At 53.4% G+C, this 20,792-nt stretch overlaps 1 protein-coding gene across 2 annotated transcripts; it reads left to right on the top strand.

Moving 5' to 3' along the window:
• Positions 1 to 1,005: 1,005 nt before the first annotated feature.
• L3MBTL2 (L3MBTL histone methyl-lysine binding protein 2) lies at positions 1,006 to 19,719 on the top strand. Of its 2 annotated transcripts, none has more exons than XM_081250171.1 (17): positions 1,006 to 1,110; positions 3,327 to 3,561; positions 4,836 to 4,969; positions 6,470 to 6,593; positions 7,376 to 7,455; positions 9,031 to 9,148; positions 9,549 to 9,683; positions 9,968 to 10,056; positions 13,201 to 13,399; positions 13,766 to 13,842; positions 14,030 to 14,134; positions 14,769 to 14,916; positions 15,321 to 15,403; positions 15,710 to 15,944; positions 16,438 to 16,503; positions 17,341 to 17,460; positions 17,913 to 19,719. In XM_081250171.1, exons 1-17 carry the CDS (start codon positions 1,087 to 1,089, stop codon positions 18,023 to 18,025), a joined length of 2,085 nt encoding a protein of 694 aa, XP_081106297.1. In that variant the 5' UTR covers positions 1,006 to 1,086; the 3' UTR covers positions 18,026 to 19,719. The 2 variants fall into 2 exon arrangements, with proteins under 2 accessions (XP_081106297.1, XP_081106296.1); XM_081250170.1 differs by having other exon boundaries at positions 13,168 to 13,399.
• The last annotated feature ends 1,073 nt before the right edge of the window (positions 19,720 to 20,792 follow it).

The following is a 20,792-nucleotide window of genomic DNA, read 5'->3' as shown; positions in this document are numbered from 1 at the left end:
TGTGGATAGCACAGATATGGGGTTGGAGGTAGAAAGGGTTGAAGAAAAGAAAGAAATCAGGAAAGACTTTCACATATATCTGGTGGACCTCAAATTTAGAAACACATTTAACATATGTTGAGCCCCACTTATTACAGTTAGATTCTCAGTTAATTAGAGTACAGCATAGCATAGGGAAAGAATTTGGACTAAATCTTAAAGTCCAATCCTGTGTGATGTTAGAAAGTGTCTAAACCCAAAGAGCCACCGTTTCCCATCGTCCTCTTTTTTTTTCCCCCTTTTTGGCCGCACTGTAGAATGTGGAACTTCCCGTACCAGGGATCGAACCCGTACCCCTTCAGTGGAAGCACAGAGTCTTAGCCACTGGCCACCAGGGAAGTCCAACCTCATCTTTAAAAGGGTGATTGATTGTCCCTGATTTGAGATGTTTGTAAAGCTCTACGACAGCACCTAGAACTCCGAGCGTGTAAGGAGGTTGTGGGAAATCCAAGAGGAAAGAGGCAGAGAGCCACGTATCTTTTTTTTTCAGGAGATGGTAATGTAAGAGGGAGTTTTGCAGGATTTTGAGCATGCGGGACATTTACAGCATTGGGCATAAGAGTATTCCAGTTTCTGCCTGAACCGGAAAAGAGTCTCTCTGCTAGCATCCCCGCCCTAGGGCACCTTAAATTTCTGATCAGGGAGAGTGCGAGGTTATTCCTGGCGCCTGGACAGTACCTATCTTAGGTATTCAATAACTTTAATGAAGAATGGAGTTGGAGTGATAGCAAGAGGTTGGCGTGGAGAAACAAGAACAGTCCGCGCGAGCCGCCGCAGCTCTAGGGCCGGGGGAATTTTCACGTCGCTATAGCAACACCCCCCCTTCAAGTGCACCCAAGGGGGAACTACAAGTCCCATAAGGTCCGCGGCTTCCCCCTCTCCCGGGGAGGAGGGGCACAGGGGAGCGCCGAACCGGCTTTACCTCTTTCCTGCAGCTTGATTGGCCCGCGGCTCTGGGAGGCGGCCAATGAGTGCGCTCGGGGAGAGCAGCGAGGCCAATATGGCTTCCCGCACCTGGTGACGGTTGAAGAAACTGTGTTAGGTCTCATGGAGAAGCCCCGGGGCGTCGAGGTGAGAGGTAGAGGACTACTCGTGACTGGGAAAGGGAACCCCGAGAGCCCCACTCGGTGGGCCCTTCTTTAGGCCTTTGAGCGACGCCTGGAGGGTGGAGGGTGGAAGGATGGATAAAAAGGTAGTTAGGCTGAGCAGGGCCCGAGGCGATTGGCGTTGCTTTTTGCTCCGGTTCTGCTGGGGCCGAGTAGTTGAGGGAGGAACAGCCTCCCGGGCCTGGGGAAGGGGAATTGGGTTCAGAATCTGAGAGCTCCTGAATCTTCCTCCTCCTCCTTGTCTCACGGTGGTGTTCTTTAGGGACTATGAGGCCTGTCACATCTTGGTGGGAAGTAAGGGATGATTAAAGTTTAATAAACCCTCCGTGTCCGGAGCGTTCACGTGCACTATCTCCCAATATACTCAACAGCCCAGTGTCTCGTTTTTGTGGTTCAGGTAGCTGAGGCCTGGAGGGGTGGTGCGACCCCCCAGGAGGGTCACAGGACTGTAAAGTGAAGGAGATGGGCACTAAGTCCGTCAAGTTCCAAAACTCTACCAGGTTTGCTTTTTCCACTCTACCACCGCCTGTAACCCACGCATCCTTTAATCATTTGGCTTCTGGTCACCTTATATTTGAATTTCCTTTCTAGCACGTTTGCATGTGTAGTTGTAAATATCGCTCAAAAACTCTCTAAGGGTAAAGGAAAATAATCATACAGTGGAGAGTAAGAATGACAGCTCACAGTTTTAGAGCTGTCACTAACTGCTGGAAATGGAACTAGGCTTTGCATGTCATATCAGCATTCACAGCAGTCCTCTAAAGAGGGCTTGTTATTATCTCCATTGTACTGATGGAGAAACCAGGAGCAGTAAGGTTAAATATCTTGCACAAAATCACACAGGTAATAAGTGGAAGATCCTGGATTCAAACTCAGGCGTACCTGGTTTGAGAGCCCATGCTTTTAACCAGTAATAATCGCCAACATTTATTGAGCACATGCTGTGTGCAAGTCACTGTTCTGAGTGCCTTGCCCGTATTAACCCTTACTTCTCCCCCAAAGCCTATGAAATAGGTGGAATTGTCCTCATTTACAGGTGCGGAAATTGAGGCATTGAGATTGACCTGCTGCAGGTCATACGGTAGGGATGGTAGTAACTAGTAAGCAGTGGGGATGGTATTGGAGCCCTGGCCTAGAGCCCAAATTCTTCACACCTTTTCTACAACATGCCAGGTAGATTTATATACAGTATCTCATTTACATTCCGCATCCTGGAGCCAAATATTTTCCTTGTTTTATAGATGAGAAAATTGAGACCCAGAGAGGTTAAATGACCTGCCTAAGGACCCACAGCTAGTTAGGATCAGAGCTGAGTCCAAAGCTATTGTATATACCACAGTGCTCTAGCTAGCGTGTCATTAACCTCCGAAATCCCCTTTAGGGCAGTCTGGGCCCCAAATTAACTTTTGTCTGACTTAAGTTGTTTTTGAGTTGAATTACTTTGGTGTACATATGCTGAAGGGGGAAGAATGAGTTTCTAAAATACACCTTCCCCAGAAAGTCTTCATGAGGCACTTTGCTTAGGATATTTTCACATCCGTGTATTCTGTTTGAATTATGGTAAAATGTCATCACTTATAAATCCACAGAGAGACCTTGGTGAATTCCTAATACATGTTTTCTGTCTTGCTAAGGTATTCTTTTTTTTTTTTTTTTTTTTTTTTGGCTTCACTGGGTCTTCACTGCTGAGCGCGGGCTTTCTCTAGTTGCGGCGAGTGGGGACTACTCTTCGTTGTGGTGCCCAGGCTTCTCATTGTGGCGGCTCCTCTTGTTGCGGAGCACGGGCTCTAGGCGCACGGGCTTCAGTAGTTGTGGCACACGGGCTCAGTAGTTGTGGCTCACGGGCTCTAGGGCGCAGGCTCAGTAGTTGTGGTGCACGGGCTTAGTTGCTCTGCGGCATGTGGGATCTTCCTGGACTAGGGCTCGAACCCATGTCCCCTTCACTGGCAGGCGGATTCTTAACCACTGTGCCGCCAGGGAAGCCCCTAAGATATTCTTTTGATTTGCAGTTGAGAAATGTATAAACAAGAGTAATGCTCCTGGTGTTGGCAAAAGGGGTATTTGATTCTGCCTGCCACTTGGCCCAAAAGTGCTGACTTGACGAAGAACTGGAAAGGGAGTTGATAGCAGACCTGCAGCTCCCCTTCCCATACACTAAGCCAACCATAGTTCCTTCAGCAGGAGACTTCAGAACCAATGGAGGAGGAAGAGGAAGATGATGACTTGGAGCTCTTTGGTGGCTACGACAGTTTCCGGAGTTACAACAGCAGTGCGGGCAGTGAGAGCAGCTCCTACCTCGAGGAGTCAAGCGAAGCAGAAAATGAGGATCGGGAAGCAGGGGAGCTGCCCACCTCCCCCTTGCATTTGCTTAGCCCTGGGACTCCCCGCTCCTTGGATGGCAGTGGTTCTGAGCCAGGTGCCTTCAAAGTGTCCCCTGAAGAGGGGGAGGTTTCAGAGGCTGTGGAGGAAGAGGGGGATATAGGCCAGGTGGGCAGAGCTGTCCAGGTGTGAAGGGCTCTTTGATCTGATGTCTAAGGCCCTGGGAGAGAGCAGAGGCACCCCAAGTATCCCCAAGGGTCATTTCCTCTGCTGCAGTCTGATTGCAAATTGTGATTTCATTCTTTCTTATAATTAATATTTGTTCAGCACATATTAGATGCCGGTCATTAACATGGTGCTGCTTTTGCGATTGTCCTGTTCTCTAGGTATTGAGAATATAGAACACCTAAAGTGATCTGGTTACTATCTGGGAAGGGACAAGAAATAGCCTGTGGGTTGGAAGTGAGAGGGGGGGGAAATACAGAATAAAGTGACCTCCGGGTTAGAGGGTTAGGGTAGGGGTGGGCCGATGAGAATCCCTATGAATCATCTGGAAGCCAGTGGCTTCAGAGATGTGATGCTTACACAGCTCCTGGACCCCTGTGTCAGGGCCTCCAGTGTGGGGACTGCCTGTGAAAATGGGAAGGCTAGATGGTCTGTGATGACATTTCTGTCCCCTGGTCCCTTTACTCTTTAGAAGAGGAGAATCTAATACTCTTTGCCACTTGTTTCCTTTCCATTCATCCTGTCTTCTCTTCCTTTCTCCCCTTTCTTTTATCTTTCTCCCTTCTATCTTCTTCCAACCATTCTCTTACAATCTTAGAACTTTAGAACTGGAATGAACTATTAGAGACCATCCAGTCCAGGGGTGCCATCGCCTGGCTGCACATTAGAATCACCTGGGGAGCTTTTAATGAACCACAGATGCCTGTGTCCCACCACAGACCAGTTAATTAGAATCAGGCTTGGGCATTTTTAAATGCTCCTCAAGTGACTCTGATGTGGTATCAGGGATGAAACATTGATCTAGTTCAGTCTCTTTATAGATGAGAAAAAAATAGGCCCACAGAAGTTAAATGATACGGGTATGTTTTTTCTTCTCATTTTCCTTTTTGCAAACTTCCCAACACTCACCTGTTTCCCCAGTCATCCTCATGCGTTTTCCTTAGCCCCACCATTGACACATATAGCCAAGGGGTGCTAAGAAGCTTCAGGTGTACACACCCAAACCTCCTTCTATTCCAGTTCTGTCAGACTTAGGGGGCCTGGGACTCACCTGATTAATGCAGTGCCCCAGGTTTTGAAGGGCCCATCATTTTGTTTGATTTGGAGTGACGATCAAGGGAGTCATGTGCTAAGTTCTCTTCCCAGCTGTCTGTGAGATGTGTGGTATCGTGGGTACGAGGGAAGCCTTCTTCTCCAAGACCAAGAGATTCTGCAGCGTCTCCTGTTCTAGGAGCTACTCCTCCAACTCCAAGAAAGCCAGTATCTTGGCTAGATTACAGGTGAGAGGCTATCACTTGGAAGACCCTTCCTGGGGCTGTGGGCGCTGAGACAAGAACAATCAGCAGACTGGCCTTGTGTTTTCACAGCACCTGTTCTCAAACTTGACTGCACGTTGGGGTCATCTGCAAACCTTAAAAAATATTGATGCTTGGGTCTTACTCCCAAAGATTCTGATTTAATTGGGGCCGAGTGTAGCCTGGACTCAGGGCCTTTAACGAGCTCCCCAGGTGATTGTCCTGTGAAGCCTGATGTTTATTGCCAGTCGCAGTGCCAGTTCTGCTTAGTGCCTCATACGCTTCATCTCTCACTTTGTGAGATAGTTACTATTATTTCCCTCATTTTGCAGATTTTAGTCAAGGCACAGAAAAGTCCTTCTCAGTGAGCTAATAATGGTATTGTTTATAACTATAGTTTGGGGATACTTGCTATGGGCTTGGCACTCTCAGTCCAACCAGTGATCCCTAAAAAATGAATTTTTAAAGATTCCGATTTTAAGGGCTCAAAAATTTTTACTAACTTACTTAGAGGTACACAAATAAAATTGAAGAGCCAGGGTTTGGCCTCAGGTCTGTGTGGAATTTAAACCCAAATTAAAAAAAAATATTTTGGCCACGCCTCACAGCTTGCAAGATCTCAGTTCCCCGACCAGAGATTGAACCTGTGATAAGCGCCAAATCCTAACCACTAGACTGCCAGGGAACTCCCTCAACCTACATTTCTATTTCACTGATCTCTTTTTTTTTTTTTTTTTTTTTTTGCGGTTCGCGGGCCTCTCACTGTTGTGGCGGAGCACAGGCTCTGGATGCGCAGGCTCAGCGGCCGTGGCTCACGGGCCCAGCCGCTCCGTGGCATGTGGGATCTTCCCAGACCGGGGCACAAACCCGTGTCCCCTGCATCGGCAGGCAGACTCTCAACCACTGTGCCACCAGGGAAGCCCTCACTGATCTCTTTAATAAATTATCTGGGCCTTTCTGATCAGTACTTAAGTTACAAATTACAGACCAGATCAGTGGCCTTTCACTTTGGGGGAGGATGCCTTTGAGCACCCGATAAGCTATGGACTCTCTCTAGAACATTCATGTATGTTCTAGAGAGAGTCCATGGTTCAGTTCAAGAGCCCTTTGAAGCCCATTCTCTGCCATAAATTTGTAGGAGCACCAAAGGAAGGAGATGGCTGAGAGTTGACGACCCCAAGAAGAGGTTCCTGGCAGAAGCGGGGCTTAAAAGATAGAAAATGTGCCCCTCCCTGCGTGTGGCTCTGCCAATCCCCCGCCCCTCTCCAGTTGAACAATAGCTCAGTGCTTGCTGAGTGTGGGCACAATAGGCGACCCCCACCCTTGCAGCTCCCCTCTGAGCTAAGCTTTATCATTGTTATCATCTTGATTTACAAATGAAGAAACTGAAGTCCCAGAGAGGTTAACTGGATGCCTGATTTAAACCTGTCCAAATCCAGAGCCTTGTTCTCAGCCTTTAGGCTACACACTCTGTCCTCCCTCCAGGGAAAACCACCTACCAAGAAGGCCAAAGTCCTGCACAAAGCTGCCTGGTCTGCCAAAATTGGAGCCTTCCTCCATTCCCAAGGGACAGGACAACTCGCAGATGGGACACCAACAGGGCAGGACGGTAAGACTGCAGGGACCGGTGCTCAGGAAGCAGGTTGGGTGCAGTGCCAGGACTGGGGTGGCCTCCCAAGGAGCGAGGATTGGAAAAGGCCAGCTAGAAAGTGCCGGCCCAGGCTTGCTTTGGATTGTATCTTCCTCACCTGGTAATTGTGAAATTACCCCAGAAGATCCCTCAATCACTCTTAAATTGCCAGGACCTCTACTCTTGATAATTTAAAAGCCGAGGACTAGCTTCTTTTGTTTTGTATTGCCTTTAGCTCTCTGGCTTCTGTTTCCCTGGGGCAGTGGAGACCCAGATCTTGTTTGAAGAAGGGTGATGGGATAAGGGAGGAACCTTTCTCTCTTTCTGAGCTCGTGTAGCTATTTCTGAGCAAATGTAGGCATGAAGCAACTGCGCTAGATGGTCTGAGTTTCTGACCGATATTGAGCTCCCAGCCTCAAGGGTTGGAGGGGCCTAGGTGTGTGCACCTCCCACCCATTTAGATTGGCTGTGGCCAATGAGAGGTTGGGGGCGGTCTGAGGAATTTAAGCCCAAGGGTCTTTGAATTTCCGTCTTTCTCTGGGGAAGAAAGACCAGACATTTCCCTCTGAGTGTTTCCTCTACTCCTGAGAGTCTGGCAGCCTTTGGATAAGGCCCTCCGCCGTCCTGATGGCCGCTGCTGGGGCAGGTATGGGGTGGGGAAGGGACCTGCTGCCCCCGCCCCTCAGGCCCGGGGTCCTGGAATGGCTGCTGCCGGAGCTCCCAGCTCCGACCCTTTAACCCTCTCCCTCTTTGCCCCGCAGCGCTGGTCTTGGGTTTTGACTGGGGGAAGTTCCTGAAGGATCACAGTTACAAGGCTGCTCCTGTCAGCTGCTTTAAACACGTGAGTGCCCTGGGGACGAGGTGGGGGAGGGCAGGGGTCCTGACTGCTGCCACCGTCTCACCCACCTGCCTCACAGCGTCGGCACCGGGAGAGAACGGGGTGAGGTCTGGGTGCTCGAAGCCCAGCTTTGCCGCTCCCTCCAGCTTACCTTTCTGTCCACTTTTTCAGCAAGTCCTCCCACAGACCCTCAGTGAGAGCTTCTAGCCCCTCTGAAGTGCCCCACTTCGCTTATTTACATAATGGCACTTTGTGCTTTGATATCCAAAAGCAAACTTTGAGAATCTCTTTCTCCTTTTCCCCCATTTTTAGTGCTTTCCCGTTGAAAGCTTGGTGCTGTGAACTGCCCTGGGCCCCTTGGTTCCCGGGAGGCCAATGTGGATGCCTCCTGGAGCCCCTTCTGCTAAAGGCTCCCTGACTCCCTGTCACTGAGAAACAGCAAAGGCTGAGACTTGGAGGGCTGGGCTTGGAGCAGAAGAACTTAGCAGGCAGGCCCGAGTGGTGTCTCCTGCAGGCACAGAGAGAAACCGAGGGAGCGCTCTTGTCTTTGAACCAATTTTCTAAACCCAGGAAATCCAGGAGGAGGCCTTTTTTTTTTTTTTTTTTTTTGAGGAGGCCTCTTTAAACCCACTTCCTAGCCTCTAATTTCTGAGCTGCTACTGAACTCTGGGGAGGGCGCTGATCAGGGAAGGGTTGGCACTCGATGCAGCTTAACTCCTCTCCTGTCTGGTTGCTAGTGAAGGTGCACGTCTTTCCCAGTGGGGGGAGCTCTTTGTTTCCTGAATTCTCTAGCAGTTCAGGCATTTCATTGCGGGGAGTTGCATCATACTTGCACTAATATATCTGCCTCGATATGCTCTGTAAAAAGCCCATCTGAACGTGCCTGAGCAGTATAACTGTTTCTGGGTTCTGTGATGAACCCAGTCCCTCCGGCCAGGGAGATGGAATGGGATACACTGATTGGCTGAAACCAGGGCTGAGAAGGAAAAAAGGAGAATCTCCCCAAAGGAGAACCAAAGTGCCACTGGCAGCAAAGTAAGGATTAGATCCTGGGGAGGCAGCCCCAAGCAGTCCAGTGCTGTCGGGGGCATGTTAACGGGAGGAGGAGAGGCAGAGAAAGGACGTGCCAGAGCGGTGGGTGGGCAGCCGGCTCTGTGAGAGCCAGCCTGGCGACAGCTGCGAGACCAGGGGTCGTGGTCCTAACGGCCCAGGTGGAGTGACGACTGAAAGAGGTGCTATTTGTGCCAAGAATGGCGCCTGGCACGTGGTGAGGGTGAGAAACTGCTAGGCGTCGTGACTGTCACGCAGGCTGGCACAGCCATGGTGTGCCCGAGAGGATAGCAGCCAGGGGCGGCCCTGGAGAGCTTAGCACCCAGGACATCTGACTCTGGGTCTCTGCCCAGCCCCACCCCCACGTCTTGCCCGTCTCTTCATCCCTGGTCCCCGGCCTGGCCTTCCACACACAAGGAGTGAGGGGCAACGCTGAGGGGCGAAGGAGGAAGGACGCAGACTCTCGCGAGGCCCCTCAGCCAGCTGCTGTCTTCTGCCAGCGCAGGTGGCTCACTGTCCCCCTTACAGGTCCCACTCTATGACCAGTGGGAGGATGTGATGAAGGGGATGAAGGTGGAGGTGCTCAACAGCGATGCTGTGCTCCCCAGCCGCGTGTACTGGATCGCCTCAGTCATCCAGGCGGCAGGTGGGTGTTCCTCCGGCCGAGGCGGGGTCGGGCTGGGCAGTGACATCTCCAGATGGACAGGCAGTGGTGGAGCAGAAATCAGCTTCATAAAACAAACACAAAAACCCGCCTGCTGGAGTTTCTGCCTCCCTTCTTGTTGTTCTTTTGTCTTGCCTACCTTAGAGGGGACCACAGAGCTTGGCGAGTTTGGAAACTCCCATTTTTTAAGTTCGTTCCAGGGTCGATCAGGCTATAGAAGATTATTCTCCCTACTGTGCTGTGCTGCTTTCCGAGTACGTGGCACGGGTTGGTTTCTACTCTGGCTGTTGTGGAAGGAGTTCTTGAAATAGGCAGCAAAAGTCCTGTTTAGGCTGGAGAAGAGTGAAGGCCTAAGAGCACACCTCTCCCTCCTTCTTCTCAGGGTACCGGGTGCTGCTCCGGTATGAAGGCTTTGAAAATGACGCCAGCCATGACTTCTGGTGCAACCTGGGGACTGTGGATGTCCACCCCATCGGCTGGTGTGCCATCAACAGCAAGATCCTGGTGCCCCCGCGGAGTGAGTTGATGAGAACGTTCCCTGTCCTGGTTCCTGCGGGGCCCTTGGGAGCAGTTAGACCAGAACAGGGCCCACCTGCCTCCTTGCTTCCTGTCCAGCCTTGTCCCAGAGGCCCCGTGGCAGGTCCAAGTTGGGGGAGTCCGGTTTTATAAGATGGTGATTGCTGGCCTGAAAAGGCAGAAATAAGTTATTTAGGCCCCTCTGCTGCTCTCTGGGGCAGCTTTGGTGCCCCGTCAGTGGGAGCGTTGTCAGTCTGTACTCAGGGTTCTGCTCTATCTCTGCAGCCATCCATGCCAAGTTCACCGATTGGAAGGGCTACCTCATGAAACGGTTGGTGGGCTCCAGGACGCTTCCCGTGGATTTCCATATCAAGGTCTGGCAGTGAGCCCTGTGGGTCTCCTAACTGATCTCCTTCCTGCCCCTCTCCTGTTTGATCTGTCCTTTGTGCTATTCACTGGAGTATTTTTTCCAAGACTCCCTTGCTTAGCAATCTTAGTGGCTCCAGATTTCCTAAGGATGGATGGTGGGTGTCGTCTGCCTTCCCAGCCTAATAGCCTCCTCCCTGCTCAGACTCTGATCCAACCGCATTGATCATGTTGCTTTGTCTGCCATTTCTTCTTCTAGATTCTTACCTTGCTCATAGCATTTTCAGGAGCGTTCATTCAATAGATTTTATTAAGTACTTATTGTATACAAGGCACTGGAAATACGGAGAATGTGGACCCTGCCATCTGGGACTGTCCAGTCTGGCAGAGGAAATGAAGTCACACCCATGAAAAATTATAAAATAGCCTTGATTTTGAACCAGAGATGTGCCTCAAAATCATCTGTGTGGCATTTCATTTTAATTTTTGTGTGTGTGTGTGGTACGCGGACCTCTCACTGTTGTGGCCTCTCCCGTCGCGGAGCAAAGGTTCCGGATGCGCAGGTTCAGCGGCCATGGCTCACGGGCCCAGCCACTCCACGGCATGTGGGATCTTCCCGGACCGGGGCACGAACCCGCGTCCCCTGCATCGGCAGGCGGACTCTCAACCACTGTGCCACCAGGGAAGCCCTCATTTTAATTTTTAAAAATTACTTAGTTCTTTAACATAAAAAATCATACACATGGTAAAAATTCAAAGGGATCACAAGGATATGCAGTGAAGACTTGGTCTCTTCCCCCTTTGTATGCCAGGCCTGCTGTTGTGCGGCTTGCTCACATAGGTGCCTGGGCCACATCTGGGGTCTCTGGGGCCCCTGACCCGGATGCCCACACGTGTTGTTCTCATGCTGCTTGTGTAAAGCGTCACAGCAGCGAGCCAAGGGGATGCAGGGCAGGTACCACCGTGACGTGTGGTTGAGCTGGTCTTGTGGCCTCAGGACGAGCAGGTATTGAGGGAGGCTTTGTGGAGAAGACGGCATTTGAATTCTACCTTGATGGGTAGGATGTGGGCGGGCATGGAAGCCAGCAGTGGAAAATCAGATGGGAGGGTGGTTGGGGCCATCTCACCCAAGGCCCCGGATGCCTGGTGAGAACATGGGCGCTGTGGGCCTTAGCTGGTCTTCAATGAGTAATGGTTCCAAGTACCTCAAAAACAGTTTTTCCTTTATTTGAACGTACCAGGTAGTGCACATTTGCTATTCATCTCTCTATATTTTGTTAATTGTCATAGTCTTTTCCACAAAATTGCAAGCTTCTTCTCCTATATTTCCCATAGTACCTTGCACAGTGGACAGGGTTGGCGACTGAAGATGAGCTGGGCTAGTGTTAGGATGAGGCAAATGGCTGTGTGCAGGAGTGTCCAGGTGGCCTCATCTCTGCTTAAATTAAAACGAGCTTGATTCTGGGCGGCAGAGCAGGGCTCTGCGTGAACAGTCAGCAAGCACACACTAGCTGTCACGTGCGTACAAAAGCAGCTGCCTCTGAAGATTGAGGGGTGGAGAGGATAGAAGGGGTGGGTCTGTGGAGGGAGCTCAAATCCAAATCCAATCCCTGTATGGTAATCCAGTCCCGCAATATGGTAAGTGCTTCGTAAATGTTTCGACTGAATGCCCATCAGCCAAGGTCAGGTGTGTGTGTGTGTGTGTGTGTACGTTGTCGAGAAAAAACATCAAGTGAACACTACCTCTGTGCCTAGTTCTGTGCTTGGAGCTGAGAATGTATAATAGAAATGACTCAAACCTAGCTTCTGCCTTTACAGACCTTGAGTTCCAGTGTGTGACCTTAAACAAACGAGGGCAATAACGTGTTGACGGGTCGTGGGCTGCACCAGTGGGTACAGAGGAAAGGAGCTTGTCAGGAAGGGCCAGCGGCGGGGAGGCAGCCCAGAGGGACCCCAGCCCAGTTCTCACCCTGTGTCTCTCCCTCTGCTAAATGGGCCTGGTATATTCCAGCCCTTGAGCTGAGGGTGAAGGATCTGTGTCCTGGTGGCTGCTTTGTGATCCTTGAGCTGCTCCCCCTCCTGGTGGGATTTGGAATAGCACTGCTCAGCCCCCGTCACGTGGAGAATGGGATGCTTCTCCCTGAGCCCGCAGTGCCCTGGTGCTGGAAAAGCCCTACAGAGCTTACGTAACCATTCTCTACCCCCGGCAGGACAGCACCAAAGTCACAGCAGACAAAGAATCTCCTGTCTCGGGCTTCCCTGGTGGAGCAGTGGTTGAGAGTCCACCTGCTGATGCAGGGGACACGGGTTCGTGCCCCGGTCCGGGAAGATCCCACATGCTGCGGAGCGGCTGGCCCCGTGAGCCCTGGCCGCTGAGCCTGCGCGTCCGGAGCCTGTGCTCCGCAATGTGAGAGGCCGCAGCAGTGAGAGGCCCGCATACCGCAAAAAAAAAAAAAAATCTGTCTCCTCACCCAGGCCCCGCCACCAGGGCTCTAGAGCAGCTTGTGGACATCTTGGTCACTGTCTTTTGCTGCGTCAGAGGGGCAGGCATCACTACTGAGGTGCTATGAGAGCTGTTCAGAGCTGCAGCCCAGAGGGGCTGGAGCTGAAATTAGATGTATCGAGGCAAGGGGCACTCAGTTCCCTAAACACAAGGCTTGTGTGTGCCATCAGTAGGGGCCAGAAGGTAGAGGGGAGTGGGGTACCCGTGTGATCAGAGTGCAGATCCCTGAAAGAGCACAAAGCTGGACACCAGAACCAGATTTGCGGCCCAGCTCTGGCACTAACGAGCCCGTGTGACTCTGGGTAAGTCACGTGACCTCTCTGGGGCACCCGTTTCCTTAGTCTGAAAAGCGATCTGTAATTCCCATCATAATGACTTTCTGGCATTTTGGTGCACATGTTGTAAAAATCATATCATCAGTATCATCCTAGGGACTTGGGAGCCAGGGTTGAACCTGGCGGGACAGGAGGGCTCATCTACCTGCTTCCTGACGCAGTGTTTGCAGTGCTTCCACTCCACCTTCCCCATCCTCTGGTTACTCTTAAGCGACAGAACAGGAAGGTGGGTGGGAGGGTCCACATGACCCCAGCAGGCCTGTGTTCTCATGTCACTGCAGATGGTGGAGAGCATGAAGTACCCCTTTCGGCAGGGCATGCGGCTGGAGGTGGTGGACAAGTCCCAGGTGTCGCGGACCCGCATGGCCGTGGTGGACACAGTAATCGGGGGTCGCCTACGGCTCCTCTACGAGGATGGCGACAGCGATGATGACTTCTGGTGCCACATGTGGAGCCCCCTGATCCACCCAGTGGGTTGGTCAAGGCGTGTCGGCCATGGCATCAAGCTGTCAGGTTAGCAGAAGTCCCTGGCCAGCGTGGGCCTGGCGGGGGCACATCTCTACACCCCACAACCACGCTGCACGGTAGAATCGATCATCTCTACGCTGCTGATGGCAGGACTTGACCAAGCATCCCGAGAGGTTGAGTGCCTTGACCGAGGATACTCAGGTTGAAGTGTTAAAAACTGGTTTGAAACTAGAGGCTACAGGCCACATCCCTTCCATGTGATGTGGGAAGAGCCTGGGTCCTAAGGGCCGAATAGTTCCTACAGAGAGCTTCTGGTCTAGGGGGCATATTTCTGGGGGAGGCGTGGAGATGGCCCTGTTAGCAGCTTCACCTTCCTTTTCTCCCTTCCTCCCTCTGCCATTTCCCTAAAAGAGAGGCGCAGCGACATGGCCCACCATCCCACTTTCCGGAAGATCTACTGCGATGCTGTTCCTTATCTGTTCAAGAAGGTGAGGCACAGCCCTTGGGCACTGTCCCCTTGGCCACTGGTCCACTCCAGGCCTGCGGACCCCAGCTCTTCCCTGGGATGTCCCTTTCCCTCCCTGCTTCCTTTCCAGGCCGATGGCAGATGAGGCCTGCTTTCCCACCTTCTCCTGGGCCAGCCCAGAGATTCCCCAAGTGCCCCATTCCTTTAAGGTTCGAGCTGTCTACACGGAAGGCGGTTGGTTTGAGGAGGGGATGAAACTGGAAGCCATTGACCCCCTGAATCTGGGCAACATCTGCGTGGCAACCATCTGCAAGGTGAGCCTGGGGGAGCCCTCCAGCCTCCAGTATGGCTTTCTGCGGGCATGGAGGTGGCAGAGCTTCCCAGTTCTGGCTGCTCCTGGGCTTCCTGCTTTCGTGTTAGGGTCAGAATCTGCTTTCGTGTCAGGGTCAGAGGTGCGTTGGACAGGTGCTTACTGAACACCTGGCCTGAGCCTGTCCTGGGTCAGGTGTAGGCCTTCCTGCTGCTACATGCCATCTCCTTTGAGTGCTGACCTAGTCAAGCCATAGCTGGGCTGACTTCACTGCAAACCTCTGTTATTGCTGCAGCTTGAAGAGCAAACAGCCACCCTTTGGCCCTCCAGGGGGTTATGCTGACTTATCCATCCGGCAAATCTCCAGCCTGGGCCCATGTGTTCACTGAGAACACACTGACAAGAAGACAGATGCAGTTCCTGCTGGCACAGCATTTGCTATCTAGTGAGGAGGCTAAATGACCTCACGAGTGTGGGTTACACCAGTGCTGAGTGCTCTGAAGCAGCTCGGGGAAGGCTGAGAACCAGCTCTGGTTGGATCCATCCACCTTGCATCCCCATCGTATCACCTTACCCTGGGATGGGGGTGCAGTTCAGGATACCATAATCTGTCTGCCCTCCTCCCCTCCACCTGCTAGGTCCTCCTGGATGGCTACCTGATGATCTGTGTGGACGGGGGACCCTCCACAGATGGCTCAGACTGGTTCTGTTATCATGCCTCTTCCCACGCCATCTTCCCAGCCACCTTCTGCCAGAAGAATGACATTGAGCTCACACCCCCAAAAGGCAAGATGAGCCTTACAGTTGGGAGGAGCAGGGTGGGGCCACTGGCCCCAATTCCTGGCCAGGCCAGACCCTTGGAGTTTGAAGTCTGTGAGTGGACTGGAGAGGTGACAGAGCTACCCAGGGTCACGACCACTAGCCCTTACTCTGGGCTGGCTCGGCCCCGTGGCCGGTATGTGGCTCGGTGAGCAGAGCTCCCACTTGTCCCTTTGGTCAGTGAGCACCTTGTGCAACAGGACCATGGTCCTAGAGCAGGTACCAGCCTGGCGGGGAGGGAAGAAGGCTGCTGGGGAGACTCCGGGGGGGTCCTGACCGAGCTGCAGGCGCCCCTTTGGCGCTGGGAGACCTTCCGGGACTCCCTCCCGCTTCCCTTCCCTCCTCGTCATCTACACTTTCCACCCCTGCAGGGTATGAGGCTCACACTTTCAACTGGGAGACCTACTTGGAGAAGACCAAGGCGAAAGCAGCTCCATCAAGACTCTTCAACATGGTGAGGAGACCAGCCCTGCCCACTGCCAGCGGTGGCAATTCCAGCCCCTTCTCTTTTCTTGAGTCTTTGCTACTAAGGTCCGCCACTTCAGGGGAGAAGTCCCAAACTCTGACATGGGCGCTGTGCTGAACAGTTCAGCTGGTCCCTTTCCCAACAGGGCCAGTGCCTGGGAACAAAATGCAGTGGGATCACTGGTCAGAGGAACCTCCCCCCGCAGGCATGCTCAGCCCTGCTCCCTCCTCCAGGTCTGCCCCGCTAGGGCTGGGCCCTGGCTGGCTTGGTCACTGCCTTTGTTCCCCCTCCCAGGACTGTCCCAACCATGGTTTCAAGGTGGGCATGAAGCTGGAGGCCGTGGACCTCATGGAGCCCCGGCTGATCTGTGTGGCCACTGTGAAGCGGGTGGTGCATCGTCTCCTCAGCATCCACTTTGATGGCTGGGACAGCGAGTATGACCAGTGGGTGGACTGTGAGTCCCCGGACATCTACCCCGTCGGCTGGTGTGAGCTCACTGGCTACCAGCTCCAGCCACCCGTGGCCACAGGTCTGGGCTCTCGCAGCCCTAAGGGGCTCTTGACTTTCCTTTTCTTCTTCCTTTCTGCCAACCACGCCCCTGCCCCACTCCCACCTTGTTCTTTGGTATGAGATCGAGAATCTCCTGGACTACTTCTAAGAAAAGAGTGGCCCTTGTCTCCCCTCTCTGTCCTGACTTCTCTGTCTCCCTCTCCCTCTGGCCTGCAGAGCTCCTTCCTTGACCTTGCCCACTCTGTCATATGCTCGTGCCCTTGTGCACCCAGGTAAATTCCCTAGGTGCCTCCGAGAGCCCTGGTGATGAGGGTGGGAAGAAGGGACAGCTGTTTCCAGTCCCTCTCCACAGCCCCCTCCCTGTTCTCATTGTCCAGCTCTGGCTTTCCTTCTGGGGGCGTCCCCTGTGTCAGGGAGGACGGTGAGGGGCGGACAGGTATCTTGGGGTGTGACTACAGCCTGTGTCCTCTCAGAACTCCCTCCTTACCTCTTCTCCATATTTTCAACAACAGAGCCCACCACTCCTCTGAAAGCCAAAGAGGCCACAAAGAAGAAAAAGAAACAGTTTGGGAAGAAAAGTAAGTGATGCTCTAAAGCTACTTGGGATTAGCTGAGCCTGTGTCCCTGGGAGTGGAGGTGGGGCGTCGCCACCTAAGTCGCGCTCTTCATGGTCCCGCCCTCTCCTTCACCCCTTGCCCCATGGGCCCAGCCATCACCCTGTGTCTTCAGAGACCCGGAGCATAAGTCTTCCATCTCTGGCAACAGTCAGGATACCAAGGAAAAGAGACAAGAGACTATATTTGGGGTCGAGGGAGGCCATGTGTAGAGGCTATGTTTGAAAGTAAAAGGTACGAAAGGAAACGGGTGGAAGCTGCTCCCTGAGGCTGTCGTTGTTCCCTCATGACCCCCAGGGAGTGGGAGGAAGGGCGGCCACTGATCTTGGGGACCTCTCCACAGCCAGGCCCGTTCTCAGCAGGCCCCAAGCTGAGCCGCAGGCCAGTGCGTGGTATCATGCAGAGAGGATGTCCTGAAGGGAACAAAGAGGAAACAGTGTGGTCCCCAGGCAGGATTAAGATGCTGTGAGGGCGTGGAGGTGACCAAGCGGCAGGACCCTGTGCCGCTCAAAGTGTAGGGCTGGGAATCACACTCCAGACGTGGAGAAAGCAAGGATCAGAAAAGGGAAGCTTAACAACCATGGCAGCCAGTGGGGAGACGTGGGTGTCAATCCCTTGCTGGAGGCAGCCTCTGAGCCTCAGGCACACAGCCCTGGGGGCTGAGGTCAGAGTTGGGGCCTCTGTCCTCCCAAACTGGCACTTTCCCCTCTGCTGTGCTACCTGACCACTGGGCAAGACCCAGCCTTCGTGCGTCACGTGGATGCATCCCTATCCCGGATTTAATTCTGTGTTTATTCAAAGGAAAAAGAATACCACCAACCAAGACCCGGCCCCTCAGACAGGGGTCCAAGAAGCCCCTGCTGGAGGACGACCTGCAGGCGGCAGAGAAGAAGATCTCGTCGGAGCCCGTTCCTGATGAGAGTAAGAGCCTCCCACGCGGGGTCAAGGTTGGGGGCGGCTCTGGTGCTCAGAGGCCAGCCCCCTCCTTCCCGACCTGGGCACAGAAGAGTAGAGTCAAGTTTGAAGGGAAGTTTCTGGGCACCAAGCAACCCTTCTCAGACCACTGGGCCTGGAGGGCTTCCCAGACACCCACCCCCAGCTCTGAATGGAGCCGAGCGTCTCGCATGGCCCTCTCCACCTCCGGCCCCAGCTCATGTGCTTGGCAGGGTGGGCAGCCTGCCCGGCTGGGCTGACGGGACCCTAGGCCTTCTGTGCTGCCTGCCCCCGCAGAGGGGGAAGGGACTTCCCCTTGCCATGTCCTGACGGCCCGTCTGTAGGAAGCCTGATTTCTTCCCCAGATCCTGAGGCCGCGCCCTTCCCGGAGTTACATGCACACTCTCTTCTCCCTGCCCCCAACCTCTCTTCCTCCTCAGTCATTACCGTGCGTGTAAAGGAAGAGCATCTCGACGTGGCCACGCCTGACAAGGCCCCGAGTCCAGAGCTGCCCGTTCCCATCGAGAACATCAAACAGGAGACAGACAACTGAGACTTCCTTGCTGCCCGCCCAGCCACCCAGCTGGCAGCCAGCCCAGGGCACCTCGACTGCCACCACCCCTCCACCCCACTTTCCTCTGGAGACTGAGCCTTTCCACGTGAATGCCGCCTGGTGCGGTGGGCACTGGGCAGCGAACGAACACCCAGGGTCTCCCGGACCCGCCCTGTCGCCTCTGCCCCCTCCCAGGCAAGGCCGGCGTGACTAGGGCTGCTGAGACCCGCAGACTCGCCTGTGAGCAGCTCCTCTCCAGCTGGAGTTCCCGAAGCTCTTCCTTACCAGCCTCCGTCCACACCCACCGTGTCCCTCAACTGCCAGGGGTGAGGGGCCGCACACTGGAGGACAAGTTGGTTGGTGGGGGGGTGAGCTCAGCATGCCTCTGTGTGTGTGTGTGTACGTGTACAAGCACACTCAGCGTGTGTGTGTGTACAAGCACACTCAGCATTTGTGTGTCTGTGTGTATGTGTGTACGAGCACACACATCCCCTGAGAGGGAGGCTGCCACCAGCATTGAACTTAACCCGCTCTGGAGCCCAGCGGGGCTAGGACCTGTCCTTTTCATTCCCCTGTTAACCAGGGACGGGTCTGGCCCTGCCAGAAAGTCACAGGGCTGCGACAGAGTAGGGTGGTCAGCCCTGCCGGCTGAGGTGGCCCTGGAGGAGCTCCTGGAGGAGGGGACACACTTCTGGCTCGTTTTCCTCACTGTTCGTGTCCTTAACTCCGTAACATGTTTTGAATCCCCTTCTCTCTGAAGTACCTTCTAGAAGTTCATCTAGCATCTGCCCAAATTTCAGCTGCTTTTTTTTTTTTCCAGTTAGTCTCCTTTGAAACTCTCCTCCCTCTGATCCATCCTCTCTTCAAGAGACCCTCTTCCTGGAACCTAAGGTGATGGCAGGTGCTGTCCTCAGCCCTTTTCTTTCCTTCTACATGTTTGGGGAGAGACGGCACGGCAGGGTGGGTCCCTGTGTCACCCCTATAAGGGCTGCAGCTGTGCCGGGCGGGTATCTGGCTCCCTGGACTGTCGGGTGCTTGCCAGATGGGGTGCTGACCGTGGATGTGCTCAGGACCCAGCTGTTGGGTGTCATCCCAGAGATGGAGTGACCAGCCCAAGGGGAGCTGATTTCCTGTCAGTTCAAAGAGAACTTGATCCTTTTTCCTTTTCTAAAGACCCTCTGCAGGCCCACATGGTATAGAAACTGGGCCCAGAAAGCACCCTCTTGCAGCCTGAGTTCCCCAAAACATGACTAGGTGTGGAACACAGTGACGACCAAGGACGGGACAGGTCCCAGGACGGAGGGGCCATGCCTGACCCCACCCCCATCTCACACACACCAGACTTGAGTGGTGACGGGTCAGTCGGTGGCATCAGCCCCCAGGGGAGGAAGGTGGCATGTGTGTGCACTTCATCTCTGCCTTTGTTGAGGGTAAACTGCCCAGCTGAGAATAATTCATCATCCCAGATGCCCTTGCCACTAATGGGTCCAGTTCTGACTGAAGAGCTTCTAGGAAAACAGGACTTGTATGGCATTTTGGCCTTCGGTTGCTTCTTCCTGAATGGAGAAGTGAAGCCTACAGGTGCCATGAGCACAACAGGCAGAGCTGGAGGGCAAGATTAGCTGCTGCTGCGGCCCTGGACTGGCCTCCCATACTTAACTTGCATGAGACAATTGAATCCCTTTCTTGCTGAAGTCCAATTTGTCAGCGTCCTGTTCCTTAGAGCGAGAGTGCATTCCGATATGCCAGCCAACGGTGTCAGTTATGAAAACTGGGTGAGGTCACACATGAAGAGTGCAGAACTCAAGTGTCATCTGTCATCTCCAGAGCTCCCCGTCTCCATAGCAACAACATGCTATATTCTCCTTATTTATGTTTCAGCCATTCCCCTCCCAAAACCACAGGTTGCAGAAAGCCCAAGGCCATGTCTTGTGTGCCCCTCGTGCCCGGCACAGAGGTGCCCTCAGTGAGTATGTGACAGTGTACATAACGTGTGCTGGGACCTAGAGGTTAATTTGTCACAGATGGAAGTATTGACCTCTGGGACATAATAGATCAAGGCACAGAATGAACCTTGTTCCTCAATTGCCCTTGGATGGAACTAAAGGTCTCGATGTCTCACAGCAGTGGGGCCACCTGATGGCTGGGAAATATCCTAACGAACAGAACCACTTCCACTCCCTGCTCCCACTGCTTGACAGCCTGCAGCAGCTCCCTGGTGCAGATTAGGCCACATGCACACACCGGAGGAAGCCCCCTGCACCTTCCTTTACTATCGCCCCATCTGGACCCTCAGCTCTGCTTGAGGGACGGGAAGCAAGGGGACTACCATTTGTGATAGCCTCATATGCCAGGCACTAGTTTACAGGCGTTCACAGAGCTTGCTTCATCTTCACAGTAATCCTGTGAGGACACGCTAACTTCATTTTACGCTAAGAGAGAGAGGACTTGTGGCTTGACAACCGTTAAATGACAGCAGTGGGAGTAAACCCAGGCTCGTCTGCCAGGTGCCTTCGGCCAGGCACACCCCCCAGCCCAGAACATCCTGTCAGGGCTCAGGGCCCTTATCCTTCTTCGATGACTTGGTATTCCCGGGAGGAAGCTGCCACTTTCAACAAAGCAAAAACAAAAAGCCCATTTGGTGGAGTATCTCCATGTCAGAAAGGGTGGTTGGATGGCGTGGCCCGTGAGGCCCCATTCCTGTCGCAGCTACGAAATGTGGGATTGGTGTGGGGGTCTTTTAATCAGAGTCCTGACCTGGAGGTGA

The sequence above is a fragment of the Mesoplodon bidens genome (assembly GCF_964165515.1).
Source record: "Mesoplodon bidens genome assembly, chromosome: 11".
In the NCBI taxonomy this organism is placed as follows: domain Eukaryota; kingdom Metazoa; phylum Chordata; class Mammalia; order Artiodactyla; family Ziphiidae; genus Mesoplodon; species Mesoplodon bidens.
The sequence above is the reverse complement of the archived record's forward strand: the minus strand, read 5'-3'. Positions and strand labels throughout refer to the sequence as shown.